Source organism: Monodelphis domestica, chromosome 1 (assembly GCF_027887165.1).
Source record: "Monodelphis domestica isolate mMonDom1 chromosome 1, mMonDom1.pri, whole genome shotgun sequence".
Taxonomy (NCBI): domain Eukaryota; kingdom Metazoa; phylum Chordata; class Mammalia; order Didelphimorphia; family Didelphidae; genus Monodelphis; species Monodelphis domestica.
Genome location: NC_077227.1, coordinates 3,030,934 through 3,046,612, shown reverse-complemented (window position 1 = coordinate 3,046,612; position 15,679 = coordinate 3,030,934). Strand labels below are relative to the sequence as shown.

The window sequence follows — 15,679 nt, the reverse complement described above, 5'->3', positions numbered from 1 at the left end:
AAAAATACAATATAAAAAAGGGAATTGGGAAAATCCCATTATTTTCGAAGGAACCATAAAACAGTTAAATATAAATATTAAATTTGAAGACCTTATCTAAATTCATAAAGAAAAAAATAAATTATTTAGAAAGACAAAGATTATAATACAATATTGGCAAGAAATCACAATGTCCTTTCTCATTTTTACATATCTAACAAATGCAAATGAAATTAAAATTATATAAATGAATGAGTTGTGGAGAAACTAGAGCACATAGTTAAATAGAGTATATTACACATTATTATGCAATTATATAATATTATTCTAAATGTTATGAAAAAGAATGTAAGTAGGACCACATGAAATTGTCACAAAACCTGACCCTATATGAGGACAAAGAGATATTGCAAATAAATACAAAAAAGAAAGAAATGACAAATACATCCTTTACAGCTAATAATTCAACAAAATACTTTACAATGAAATCCTAAGTAATTTATGGGTAAAACAACAAATCATGAAAATAATTAAAAATGGCATGAAAGAAAATAATACTGCTAAAATGAGATATCAAAATTTATACAATGAAGTTCAGGTAGCCCTTAAGGGAAAACTACCTCCCTATGAACTCTATTAATGAAATTTAAAAGACAAAAATACAAGTGGAATATTCATCTTAAAAATTAGAAAGCTAACATATTAAAAAACAAAATAAGCACAAAAGATAAAAATTAGAGAAGAAATAAGTTAACTAGAAACCCCAACCCCAAAAGGTATCCAGCATGGCTGAGTTAAGATTCCAAAAGGTCATAAAAAGATGGAGGATTAATCAATGTAATGAGATGCAATTTACTAGGAGGAAAAGTGAAGTGTTAAATTCAGGGTTTTTTTAATGAACTTTATAAGTCTTAGATGATGAGGAATATCCAGTTTATCCCAGACCAACACTTGCTCTGAAACAACAACAATACAAAACAAAGTGTAAGGATTCTAAACTCACTGTGAGTTAACAGTGAGGGATGAAGAGTAAGTAAACAAATGTCATCTTGAAATTTAGTAAAATAGACCAAATGTGGAAGAATTAGGAGGGCAAGTCTACTCTGTACACTGGCTTCGTCAGGATTCAACAAAACCATATTCTTCAGTCTTGGTGTCTCCTTTTTGAAGATTCAACAAAAAATTATAAACTGCAAAGCATTCAAAAATAGGCAGGCAGGATAAGAGAGAACTTAGAATTCAGGCCAGATCTCTCAAAGAAACTATGGTTGATTAGTTGGAGAAAAGATGACTTGAAGATGAAAGGATGACAAGTGCTTACCGTGAATTTGACATGGAGGAGAAAATAGAAGAGTTCAAAACTCTCCCTTGACTGGTAGCTGTCCTGGGGAAAATAGGAAATCTTTTCTATTTCCATAGTCATATATGCTAATCTTTTGAGGTGTGATTTTTAAATTTTTATTTATTTTTAAATTTTATTTTTACTGTCATGCAAAATACATTTGCATATTGGTGGTCACTGTTGTAAGAACAAACTTAAACAGAAACAAAACCCCAAAATAAAACTCTAAATATACTGAGGTGAAAAAGGACTCCAAACAGTTCTTTCTCTGGAGGTGGATAGCATTCCCGATCATAAGGCTTTCAGGATTGTCCTAGATCATTGGAGTAGCCACATTGTCCCAGAAAATCATCAGAAAATATTGCTGTTATTGTCTACAACGTTCTCCCTGTTATGCTTATTTCACTCTGCATCAGTTCCTGCAGATCTTTCCAGTTTTTTCTGAAATCATCTTGCTTATCTTTTCTAATAGCACAATAGTATTCCATCAACGTGGGATTATTATTGAGCAAAGAGTCAATATTTGGGAGTAAAAAAAATACAAACAAAAGCATGGCACTGGAAGGAAGGAAATTTGTGGTAAAGTCCCAGATCTCTCATTTAGTAGCACTTTGCCCTTAGCCACATCATAACCCCTCTTCAATGCTCAATTTCCCAGAAATTGGAGAATCTTGAACTAAACGGTCTTTTAGATTTCTTTCAGTTTTAAAATTGTTTGAATCGATGTCCTGGATTCACATCATGTCTCTGGCCTTGCATGCTATATGACCCAGGCTTGGGCACATAACTATGTTTAGTTTTCCTTATCTGTAAAACAATGGTCCATAATCTGCTTATGCTACTAAGATTTGGGGAAGATCATGGGACATAAGGCATGGGGTAGGACCTTTGAAGCTCTGAATTTCTATGTGCATGACAAAATTAAAATGACTTAAAATAATTCTCTCTTCCTGTTGATGTTCCAACCCCGGGTCTTTGTCTCACAGATCACTCAGTGATCTTTGTTGTTGTTTTTTTATTATTTCTAAATGAATACCTTCTCCACGGGAGTTGCATTTATAGCCTATTTCTACCAACTACTCTCTTAAAGACTAGACCAAGTATTTCACCTGGAAATGCCTGGGATGTAGCCTTTGAACATTTCTCTTCCTCAGCCTGCCATTAGCCATTCTGATGCATCAGAGCCTAGGGAAATTGTGTAGTAAGCCGGTTTTGAATCATCCTCCAGAGGTTGCTCACCAGTGACATACCCCAGAAGCTATACTCATTTAGTAGCTGCATCCTCAGTTGCTAGATTTATGAAAAATGGAAGAAATGCTAAGAGAAAGCTCCTCTATCCCATCCAAAACCTGTAGAACCGGTCACAAGAAAGTAAACCATTGCCTGCAACCACTAATATGGTGGACTAGGAGAATGTCATTGAGTTCAATGGCAGAATGGGAACAAAGAAGAGCTTTGTGACTTCCAAAAAACAGAAGGGTCAAGATATTATGGAAACCTACTCTTCTGCTCATTTGCCTAGAAGACAGTAAGCTATTTAACTCAGCAAGCAGATTCAGGGCAGGTTACTGCTGCCAATTAAATCTTTAGGTGCTGTCCAAGGTTCCCACATAGTTGGATAAATCTCATCTTAGAGCTGTGACTGACATATGAGAAGGGTGCTTGTGTCCCTTGTCAATATTCTGACTTCAAGATTCTGGTAATTAGCAGCCAGAGATGCTCCAGAATGAAACTGTTGGGGAGAACTGGGGGTGTCATGAGAGTGTACTAATGAGAGGGCCTCAAAGAGCAAACTGTGGTCCAGGAAAAGGAGCAATAATTAGCCACACACTTTGCAGCTCCTCTAAATCTTCACAGAGATGTTCTCTTAGAGAAATCCTGTCATTCACTGCTTCATTTTGTGGTTTATTGCTTATGGTTTTATTTATGGCTATTTGTTTTCATAATACATTGAATATCAGAAAAAAGATTCTATTTTTTAACTCAACAATTGTGTGAAGCTGGCTTGCTTCCTCCCTCTGTTAGGAGCCCACATCTGTCTTTTGCACAGAAGCCAGCTAATTTTCGGGCATTTTGGTTGTTGATAATTATTTTGCTATAATTTCTCCCTTGGGAGTTGGTTGAAATTTTAATCTGTATTATGACAATTTTGATTACAGTGGAGGAGGAAACCAAGAAAGAGAAGACTTCCTCCCCACATGGCTAGATTATTGTCGTTATAAAATTCATTTTACCATCAGCAGTCTTTGCTAATGAGAAAGGCTGACAGACCCAGAGAAGACTGGCTTGCAGGATCCTGGCAACAAGATGCAGTTTTCATATGCCATGCTGCTTGGCTCTTACTTTACAGATAGGAGAAAGCCTTAGTCACTTCCCAGCTGTTCTGTGGCAGGATAAAATGTTAAATTTAAACCATTAAATAATTCTGAAAGCAAAGGAACAGGTGGCAAATGGTTTATATGGCAGATGGTGCCTTTTTAATATTTGTATTTGATAGTAATTCACACTATGAGGGTCCAGAATGGCTCACACCGATTTTACCTTTTTCACTCGAATGCCTATGGAATTGTGGGAGAAGAAAGAAAGGAATTTGGTGTTTTTTAAAGCTTCACCTCATGTGCTTTATTGAGAGGAGAAAAGCATTTTTCCATTCATAGCCAAATTCATTTTGCCTTCCCCCTCTATTCCAACACGGTTTCTGAGAAGTTTAAATGATCCCAATATTGACTGGTAAAGTTTTCACTACCAACCATTCTGTCTTCATTGATCAAAGTAGAGTTGTTAAAGGATAGCTTCCCTTCTCCCTCCCCGAGGCTCATTTTCTCTTCCAGTAGCCTCCTTTTCTTCCCAAATGGAGAGTCGGCTGTCTGCTGCTTGAGCTACCTTTCTCAACATTTTCATTTCTTACCTTCTATCTCAGAATCAACACGATTCTAAGGCAGAAGAGCAGCAAGGACTGAGCAGCGGGGATTAACTGCCATGCCCGGGTCACCTAGAGAAAGAGTCCAAGGCCCTACTGGAGCCCAGCCCTCCTCCCTCGAGGTCTGGAACTCTATCCACTGTGCTACATTCATGACAGCTTCCCAATGATCAGCCACAAATAACAGGAAGTGCCTCATTGAAAGCCGTGTAATGAAACAGGAAAGGAAGATGATCACCTCCTGTTGACGTCCATTCTCTTGTTCTTGCCGAAGTTTCAGAGGCTCCGATCTTAAGGAAAGGGTGGCTGCTGATTCCCCTCAGGAGAATTCACTGGAGGTCATGTGTCTGCATGCACGTGTGTCTAAGTATGAGCATCCCAAGAAGGTGGCGATAAACACACATGGCAACATGCTCTTCCTCCATGCGATGCCCTCTGGGTGACCCTGGGACCTGGAAGCCCAAATCCATGGAGAGCAAGACCGAGGGGTCTCCTACCAAAGAGACCGACTTCAAATATCACTGCAAACTTGGACTTCGCATCCAGCCCAAGTTACACCCCAAAAGTTTTCCCAAAGGCTCTTTGACTGATTGGTTATTGGGGGATGAATGCAGTAAGTGCTGCTCACCAACCCTAACTCTTTACCTGAAGATATGGGTCTACGGCCAGGGCAGATAGAGGGAGTGACCACTGAGGAAATAGCAGAATCCCCAAACACAGACTGTGGACATGGGGGTAAAATGCATTTATGCCCCCATAGTGTAGTTAGCACAAAGTTGGGGGAGCCTGACTTGAAGTCCCCAAACTGCCTTTGACAAGTGCAGGACAGAAAGCTGTGGCCTATCCCAGTGCATAGAGCACTGGCTGGAGAGGCAGGAAGGTCTCCGTTTGAATTCTGCCTCAGACACTTCTTGGCTGTGTAACTTTGGGTAAGAGATGGAATATCTCTTAGCCTCCATTTCCTCATTTGTAGCGTCAAAGATAAAATAGAACCCAGCACCCCAGATTTTTTGAGGATCTCAAAAGCAATATGTGAGATATGACTGCCGTCATTCTTATTTTCCTTTCTTTTCCTTCTAGTCGTTTCATTGGCTAGTTCTCTCGTGAGATGTGATTTACAACAACTTTCTGAGTCTCCATTTTCTTACCCAGAAAATTACATTTTCAGCATCAATATCTCCAGACTGCTGTGAGCATTTAAGGAAAGAATCCCTGAAAAAAATCTCTCTAACCCTAAAGTGCTCTATTAATGCTGTTTGTCATTATTATAGAGACATATTTTTACCATATAACATGGTATAAGCAAGCGTTGGCCATGATATCCATGTCATGTGTTTTCAAATTTGAAGTTTGCTTATTTAGAAGTTATTCAATTATGCCAAATTTGAAAGCAAAAATAATGTTAAGGTATGAGATGAGAAAAATTTTGATTGATGATATAAGGGAATCCAATGTGGGGGGAAATCAGTCTAGGGAATCAGTTAAGCTTGAGAATCCAAATCCAGACATTGCCTTGACTGGCTTAGTCTGCTGTTGAGTCATTTTTCAGTCATTTAACACTTCATAATCCTAGTTGATGTTTTCTCTCAAAGAGAGTGGAATACTTTTCCATTTCCTTCTCCAGTTGATTTTACAGATAAGGAAACTGAGGCAAACAAGATCCATTACCTGTAAGAGTCTGAGGCCAGATCTAAACTCTGAAAGGCTGAGTGTTCCTGATTTCAGACCCCACTCTATCCCCTGTCTGCCCACGGTGTCATTCCATTCCTTGAGGGTCTGATTAGAATACAGGAAAACTAATTAGCACTCTACCACCTTGACAAACAGAGAAGATGACTCAGTAACCTCGTGAACAATCTGGTGCCAAACTCAGGAAAATGTGGGCTTCAGGCTCATCCACTGATCTACGCTGAGTATGTGACTTGGGGAAGTCCTTCAGCTGTTAGTGATGGAGGCAAATCTCTAAGAATACGAGTGGTTGTAATAAGCAGCTCTCTCACACGGGTTCCTTAGAGCAACAATTGAATCAAGATCCCATCCCTGAGTTTAGAATGGAAAGGCAGCACAGAATAGTGCAAATAAGGATAACCCTGGAGTCCGAAATGCTGGACTCCCTGGCCTCTCTCAGGCACATCCCAGCTGTGGGATCCTGGACAAGCCTCTGAACTCTCAAAACCCCAAACAACGCTCCAAGACTCTCAAATTACAAATAATGTGCTGATCCAGAATGGCAATAACAACCCCCCCCCCAGCTGTGAAATAATAGGTATGGCCGAAGTAGCCCCTGTCGCCATGCCTCTGCCAAAGATGGTCTAGAATCACAAGAGGGACCATCTCCTGCCCTGACAGATAATCGCTCCCCTCTGCTCTTTCTCTCCCTTTCTCATGGATTTTGAGGTAGGCAATTGCTTAATGAAATCCCTGACTGAAAGTGCATTGATCAGTGCTGGCTTCCTATTTATTACTGACATAGTGAAGGAAACTCAGGTTTTCTGCTCTTCACTTTGAATATGCCAGCTGAAAAGTTCTTGTGTGGAGTATATTAAAATCGTAATCGGCTACAGAAAACGTCAACCTCTGCTAACAGAGGCCCATAGTGGGTCTTCCTGCACAACAGCCCTGTAAGCATTGGGGGAAAAATCTGGGTGGGTGCCTTGCTTTCAAGACGGGCATTCGTATAATTCAGGAATATGAATTCTCTTTTAAAACCAAAACCATTTAGAAGAGCAAATGCGTATGATGTACGTGGGGGTTAGCCTCTCAGTCTCTCTGTCTGTCTGTCTGTCTCTCTCTCTCTCCACAGATAGATACAGAGGCACATACCGATACATCTACCTCTCTAGACTGATAGACATAGTTGGATGACTAAATAGAGGGAACAGAAGAAGCATGTGACAGGGATCCGCGAAATCCCAACAATTCACTTTGGGAACCAGAGGAACTTCCTGGAAGAAGGACCTCTAAGGCACAGAAAGTGTCCAATTTGTCTTCAGTTCTTTGGTCCAGACCATTCAGCACTGATGACATTGAGCAGGCCAAATGGATCACAGCTTGTCCCAGTTTCCCAATTCATTGCCTGCTCTTTCCCTGGAAGTCTCAAAGATACTCTCTGTGGCGGAGCAGCCCTTCCAAATTGAATCAAGCTTATTAAAACAAATGATTGCAACAGCAATCTGTGAGATCCTGCTTTAATATTGCCCTTTATGTCTTGTTGACAATACGTCCTGACAGTTATCGCTAAGATAGATAACGTTGGGGCTTGCCTTTCTGACTGAATGCACATTATGGCAAATTGGATTATGGAAACCTTATAAAATTCAAACATGGAAAGTTGCCTAATTATTATGTGACTTTATAAATCATAAAAGAGCAAGGCAATGAAATCTTACCCCCACCCCACTGCCAGGGTGCATGGTTTCTTCCTCATTCAAAGATGTATTCCCTTGGGAAATCATATGTCAGCTTTAATTAGTCTAGATGGACACACGTCTTTAACCAAAAGGCAGATATGGTTGTAAATGATGTTCCCCAAAAGGGATTATGTGTGTATTTTAATATAGTTCTTATGTCTCAATACCACTCATTTCCCTGGGGAAATATAACCATCAGGCTATACTTGACTACCCAGTGCTGGATTCTCAAGCTGATCAACTGACCAATTAATCTTGCCCTTAGAAAAGTATCAAATGGAATGCAAGATGTAACTAGAAGAGCAAATGATTTAATTTTCTCCTCTCCCAGTATAATCAAAGTATTTTAAAATCAAATTTAAAACTGGTAACCTAATATAAATTTACATCTTTCAGAATAGAGTGAGATTATGAGAGAGAGAGAGAGAGAGAGAGAGAGAGAGAGAGAGAGAGAGAGAGAGAGAGAGAGAGAGAGAGAGAGAGAGAGAGAGAGAACTAGATTTCTCTCACAAAATTGTATTGGCATCAACCCAATATAATTTTAGTTTCATTAACAACCTGTTTTAGTCCAATTTCCCTCCTCCTAAATTATTTCTTTAATGATCATTTCTACTTTGTCATTCATTGTTCTTGATATTTTCCCCAAAATTAAAAAGATAAGAAAAAGGGAAATACATTAAAAAGGTATTACACCAATGTTAGAAGACATGTTTCTTGAGCATAAAAATTAAAAATCACTTTTTGTTTTATTGGGTTTTTTTTTCTGAAAACCACTCTTTAAGAAATCACAAGAAGTGGATCTGAAAGAATCCAGCTTTCAAAACACATCCAGACCTGGGTTCTCTTACTCCCTCCTTTATAATCTTACTCCTAAAGCCCCAACATCTGCTGTTCTCTTTGACAGCAGTTACCAGCACATTATTCAGGAACAGAATAAGCTCTGGGTCAACTTTGTTTACACGGAGTAAAATTCATGTGCACACTAATGCATGGATCATATATGTATGAGCCAATGGATTTGCAAACAGTGGGGGAGATTAGTGACCATATGGTTGGAATGACTTCTGCTGGCAACTGTTCATGGAGTCAGAAAGGATGGCTTTTCCAGATTAGTCCCAAATTCTCTTTTCTGCATCTTTTTACTTTGAGCCTTGATTTTGCCTCAGATGTTGGCCTCACTTCCCACATGCTCTCTGAAGATCACTGAAAACCTCTGTGACTGGGTCCTCCTCAAACATCACTATCATATTCATTCCATTCCATACACTCAGTTAGCAGAGACCTTTTTGTATTTCTACAAAACATAAAGCAGAATGGTGCTTCAGGGCAGAGCATCCTTGTCATGGGGAGAGCTCACCCTTGGTTGTGAGAGGGAGTAGGGGGAGGTGGCTCATGTCCAATAAGGCATTATCTCAATGCTATAGTTAGACTTGGCACTTACCTGAGAAGGGGGCTGTCAGCAGGGGAATTTTTATGGGTGCCAGTGTCAGCAAATGGCATGGCTGCACAGTGGAAGCCGAAGGTCCCCGAAGCCCTTCAGGGTCTACAGAAACCATAGCTGTTGATGTGATGGCAATGGTCGGATGACTGCCAACTTGTTTAAGGCCATTTGGACATCCCACTGCAGAAAATAGATGAACAGAAAGTTCTGGGTTAGTATTGGTGATGGAGAAAAAATGTTTCAAGGCATATAAAGAAGGGTATCCATAAGATAGAGAAGCTTCCTGTGACAGATGTGGTTCTGTAGACACATTTGGTGATTTGGACCTGGGAGGAAACTTAAAAGCCTTGCAGACCAAAGTCCTTATTTACAGATGGGGAAACTGAGGCAAAAAGATACAAAAGTATTTTCCTATGGTCAAACAGGTAAGTACTGCAGAAATGGGATTTGAATCCTACTCTTCTGACAATGGGACCAGTAATTTACTCAATATCCTCCCCAGGAATCATTTAATCAGCCAACTAAAAAGTCTCCACAAGACGATAATGATCTATAAAATAACATCTCTTACCTCAAGGCACACTCTTGAATTAGGGAGAACTAACAGGCACAGAATCACGTTTTTATGACAATAAAAACAATGATGAGACATTTTTATAACAAAGTTCTGCATAGTATATTCTTTTTAAATACCAGCCTTCTTCCCCAGTATACTTATATAGCATTTAAATATTGCTATCACCACTTTACACATAAAAGTCATCTCAGGAGAAGTTATTTTTAAGCCTTCCTCAGAAGTAAATATGAAAGGAGGGATTCTAACTCAGGCATACTGATTCAGAGACCTACACTCTTGCCTTCAACAAAGAACCTCATAAAGTAAATGCCAAGAATACTATAAGGAGATCGAGGATGGAGATCTCAAAGTTGTTGAGGAAGTCAAGAAAGTCATCCAGAGAAAATAAAACTAGAGCAGTGCCTAGAAGACTGGGGACAATAATGTCAGAAGCTTTATGGAAAGAATTCTCTTGGGTACATTAGATGGGTAAATGATTGAGATAATCTTGTCTCGCATTAAGCCACAAGAGGTTGTGTCCTCATTATAACCATCAATCGACCAATCAATCAATCGGTCAGATGTTCAAAGTAGGAACACATTTTATTGAAACAATCAATCAAAACCTTTCAACTAGGTTCAGAAATCATTGGTTCCTCTATAAATCTTTAAGAGTCATTGGCTAACATGGAGTGATCCCATACAGGAAGTATATTCAGATTGGTTGCTGGGACACAGTCACATCAGTTTAAGAACCAAAAAAGTCCACATACCTGGCAGGTTGGCACTGAAACTATCTAACCAAATCTCTGAAATGAATCCCCTGGGGGACAGGAAAATAGCCCTAATGACATCCAATCTCCCTCTACTTCTACTACCAAATCTTCCCCCTCCCTCAGAAGAGATGCAGTGGTTTTCAAGAATTCTTTTTAGAGAATTGAAGTTTTCTCCCATTATTACTCCGTCTTCCTCATGATGTGTTCTTTGGTCTGCTTTTCTCTAACTATCATGGAACTAACATCTGTTCCCTTCAGGAAAATCTGTTATTTCATCCACAAATATTACCAAAATGGAACCAGTTGCTTAAGCAATGAGGCAGAAATTGACATTTTGTTTTAAATCATATCAAACCCTGTTTTCCCACCATTTCCAAACTGCTGCCCAGAAAACCTGGATTAACCCAGTTCGGTGACTGGGGAAGCATGAAATTTTTAATTGAAAGAAAGAGGCTATACAGTTCACAACTGGACTTCTTTTTTTCTCCCCTTTTCCCAGATATAGGAAAACTAATGTGCAAAATTGTTTTTGTTAAAGTCCGTAAAACTGTTAAGAACAGGGCATGCAAGCCTAGATTTTCAAAATGATTTCAGTCACCTTGGCCATGACCTTTGCTACCTTCACTATCTTTCACCCCACAATGTAAGTGTTGGCTATGGGCAAGACTTGGCTATGAATACTTTGAAATTGCTAGATTTTTCTGATTTAATGCCAACACAGAAAGAAGAATCTGTTCTCTCATATACAAGACATATGTGGGAGACACAATAATATAAGGGGTGTCTTCAAAGGTCTAAGTTGGGGAGAAAGATCAATAAATTGACATGTGGACAATGTGAGGTAGTGATTGAAAAGGCAGGAAAGGAGCACCAACTGTTAGGAAAAGTTAAGTTCTCTACTTCAGACAGTTGATGAGTGTCTGTTATATGCTAGACCCTACGATAATGAGGAGAAGGTGGTATTTAGGCAGCATTTTTATGTCTAAAGTTCTTGAATGGATGGATGGATGAAAAATAAATTATTGCGATTACTATGTGTGCTGGCAGACCACGATAGATGATTACCTTCCTCTTTAAATTGCCCCACAAATGTTTAAAAAAGTGTATCTGAATGAACTTCAAAGTGGCAAACGTGGTTAAGAGATGGGGAGAAATTATTATCCAACATGACACAGCTTGAGAAGAAGATGAGAGGGATCTACTTGGCTCTCTAACAACCAAATAAATAGGCAGTAGGACTTAAAGACAGCAATGTAGGCAGAAGACAGCTTTGGGACCTTCAACCAATTGATTTTGTATACTGCTGACTGATAAAAGACTGTGGAGCCTATGTGAGTTGACCACAAAAGAAAAGGGACAAATAAACACAAGTGAGTGAAGCCTTGAAGAACAAAGTTCCTCATTGCTGCTCCTGGGAAGAGGTGTAAGAAGACACAGTCCCCGAGGAAACCATGGGGGTGAGAGTGTTGAAAGTAATAACATAGCTGGGGACCCCACAATTTAGAAATTGAAAGAACCAAAAGATCAAAAGACCCCCTCGCTAGAGAGCTCAGGAAATAACAACAACAAAATACATCATGAGGTACTATCACCCTCCAAAGTACTTGCATAAAATTAACAGTTAAAAAATAAGTCACTTAAATGAAATAAAATAAAATAAAATAAAATAAAAATGAATAAGTAAAAGATAAAGAACAGAATCACAGGCAACTCTTTTGGAAACATTGAGAATTCAAATTCAGAAGATAGTAAAATTAAAATACCCACTTCTTGAACTTTGAAGAAAAATGTATAATGAACATAAGTCCAAAAAAAGAGTTCTTAGAAGAGTTTTTAAAAAACTAAAAATAGGAGAGGGTAAGGAAATTTTTAAAAATACTGCAAGAAAATATAGAAAATTATGAAAGGAAAGTCAACCAATTAGAAAAAGAAATCCCCAAACTCATAGAATAAAACAATTAATTAGAATTGGTCAAGAAGAAGCTGATAACTTCTTAAGGCAACAAGAAATAACAAAACTAAATAAAAAATGAGGGCTAGTAAATATCTTATTTCAAAAGCAACTGACCTAAAAAACAGATTGAGAAGAGACAATAAAAGATTCTTAGACTCCCTGAAATTTATAATAAAAAAGAGTTTAAATACCATCTTTCAAAAAATTATTCAATAAAATTTCCATGAAGCTATGGAACTAGAAGTTAATGTGGAACTGAAAAGAATTGATCAATCACTACTTATAAAAGATACCAACAGGAAAACTCACATGAAAATTATAGCTAAGTTTTATAACTCCCAAGTTAAGGAGAAAAACAAAGAACTAAAAGGTAGAAGTTTAAACACTGTGGAAATATAATAAAGATAACAAGTTTTAGCAGGTCCTATATTAAAAGCATCGAATGTCAAAGAATACAATTTGAAAAGCAAAGGAACTGAGTTTACAATCTAGAATAAACTACCCAGCAAAGTGTCATCATGCACAAAAATAAATGATAATTTAAAGAAATAAAAGAGTTTCAAATATTCTTGAGGAAAAGACCAAAACTGAATGGAAAATTTGATATACAAGAAAAATAAGAAACATAAGGAGATAATATGAAAGAACAATTATAAGGGACTTAATGAGGTCAAAATGTTTACTTCTTTTATAGGAAAAGGGTATGGTTAAACCTTAAAAATTATATCATTAATTGGGTGAATGGAAGGAGCATTTGTTGAGACAAGCTTTGAAGTTCAATGGAAGATAAAATGAGTTAAAAATAAAGTAAAATTTTATGGTAAGAGATAAATTGGAATTTCCGCCTCAAATAAAAGAGGTAGGAATGAAAGAAATGTTATGATGAAGAGAAAGAGGGAGTAGAGGAATAGTAATGCTAGTATCTTATCTTCATTGGCTCTGGATGAAAGCAGAATACATACATAGAAAAGGGTAATTTTTTTCTTAACTTACAAGTTAAAGAGTGATAGATAAAGATTTAAAAAGGGAAACTTAGAAGGGCATAAAGATTAAGAAAAAGGAAGGCAAGGGGATAAGACTAGGAAGAGAATTATAGATGTCATTTATATTAAGGAATAAAAGGGTAAGAGAAGGATAAGGAAGGGATTCAGAAAATTAAACAGATTAGCAACAAGGAGGGTAGGAACAGGTGAAAAGGGAGGAAAACAGAAGGTGGAAGTAGAAACTAAAGGTTGAACTGAAGAAGGAGGTGAGACAGAGGTTAGAGAAAAGAATAGATTTCTGAGGAGGAACAAGAATAAAAGAGAGATGAAGTAAAAACCATGAGGAAAAATAGAATAAAGGGAAGCACACAACTAATAATTATAACTTTGAATGTGAATGTGAGTGGGATGGATGCACTCACAGAATGAAAATGGATAGAAGAATGGATTAAAAAGCAAAGCTCCCCCAATTATTTTTATAAGAAACACATTTTAAAATGAAACACAGAGGGGAAAGTGTGTTAAATTATGTTTCAGCTGACAGAAAAAGCAGGGGTAGCAATAATGATATCATATAAGGTCAAGGCTGAAATAGTTCTAATTACAAGAGAAAAACAGGGACACTGCATTATGCTCAGCTATACTATGGATAATGAAACATTATCAATACTAAACATATGTGCATCAAATATTATAGCATCCAAGTTTTTAAAATAAAAGCTAAAGGAGTTACAAGTGGAAATAAATAAAACTATAATAGTGGGTGATTTGAACCTTCTCCTCTCAGAAATGAATAAATCTAAACAAAAATAAATAAATAATAAAAATTTAAGGAGATGGAAAAAATTAGATAAGCTACATAAGAAAGATACCTAGAGAGAACTAGATGAGGATAAAACGGAGTGTACTTTTTTTCCTTAGCAGCATATAATACGTTTCCAAAAAAAATGATCACATATTAAAACACAGAAAATTATAATTAAATGCTGAAAAAGCTGAAATATTAAATGCATGATTTTCAGATCACAATACAATAAAATTATATTTAACAAGGGACCATGGAATCACTGAATAAAAATTAATTGGAGACTGAATAATTTAATCTCAAAAATAAGTGGTTTAAATAACAAGTCATAGCAAATATCAATGATTTTATCCAAGAAAATTGTGTTAAAGAGACAAAAAAAAAACCCTGCTAGAATACAGCTAAAGTAGTAATTAGGGAAATATATATATATATATATATATATATATATATATATATATATATACACACACACACACATATATATAAATTCTTAATCAATAAAAGAGAAAAAGGGCCCATCATTCAATTTAGCATACAACTTAAAAATAGGGGAAAATTTTAATTTCCAATTAAAAACTAAATTATAAAAATTAAAAATTAAAGGTGAAATTAACAAAATTTAATAAGAAAGTCAATTAATTAATGAATAAGATTAAAGATGGTTTTATTAAAAATATATAAACCATTGGTTAATATAGTTTTTAAAAAGGGAAAAAAATCAAATCACTATCATCAACAATGAAAAAGGTGAATACTACTATAAAGATAATTATTATGAGTTATTTTGCCTAATTATATGCCAATAAATTTAATAATTTCAGGAAAATGAATGAATACTTACACAATATATATTACCTAAACTAAATGTAGAGGAAATTGATATTAAAACAAACTTATTTTAGAAAAAGAAATTGAGCAAGCTACATTTTTTTTACAAATATTCATCAATTTTACTGAAATTATCAGATTTATTGTCATAGAAGTGGGCAATATAGATTGTTACTTTAATTTTCTCTTCATTAGAGGTGAAATAGTCCTCTACATTTTTGAAATTGGTAATACAATTCTCTTCTTTCCATTTAAAAAAAATCAAATTAACCAATACTTTATCTATTTTATTTATTTGGTTTTTTTTTGTTTGTTTTATATAGCTCCTGATCTTATTTATTAGTTCAAAAGTTCTTTTGTTTTCAATTTTATTAATTCTTTCTTTGATTTTTAGGATTTCCTGGTCAATAATTGGAGATTTTTAATTTGTTCTTTTTCTATATTTTAGTTGCATACCCAATTCAGTGATCTACTTTTTTTTTTCTATTTTATTGACATAAGCCTTCAGGGATATAAAATTCCCCATGAGTACTGCTTTGGTTGTATCTCATAAATTTTGATATGTTGCCTCCTCTTTGTCATTTTCTTCAGTGAAATCAGTGATTGTTTTTATGATTTGTTCTTTGACTCCCCACTTTGAAGAATTAGATTATTTAGTTTCAACATAAATTTTAATTTGCCT

General features: G+C 36.4%; 1 protein-coding gene across 1 annotated transcript in view; it reads right to left on the bottom strand.

Moving 5' to 3' along the window:
* Nucleotides 1-15,679, bottom strand: part of TCERG1L (transcription elongation regulator 1 like) — a 342,031-nt gene that overhangs the window by 266,519 nt on the left and 59,833 nt on the right. Inside the window, exon 4 of the mRNA XM_001372407.5 lies at nucleotides 9,093-9,272. Coding sequence (XP_001372444.3) covers nucleotides 9,093-9,272 — 180 coding nt within the window. The remainder of the gene's footprint in view (nucleotides 1-9,092; nucleotides 9,273-15,679) is intronic.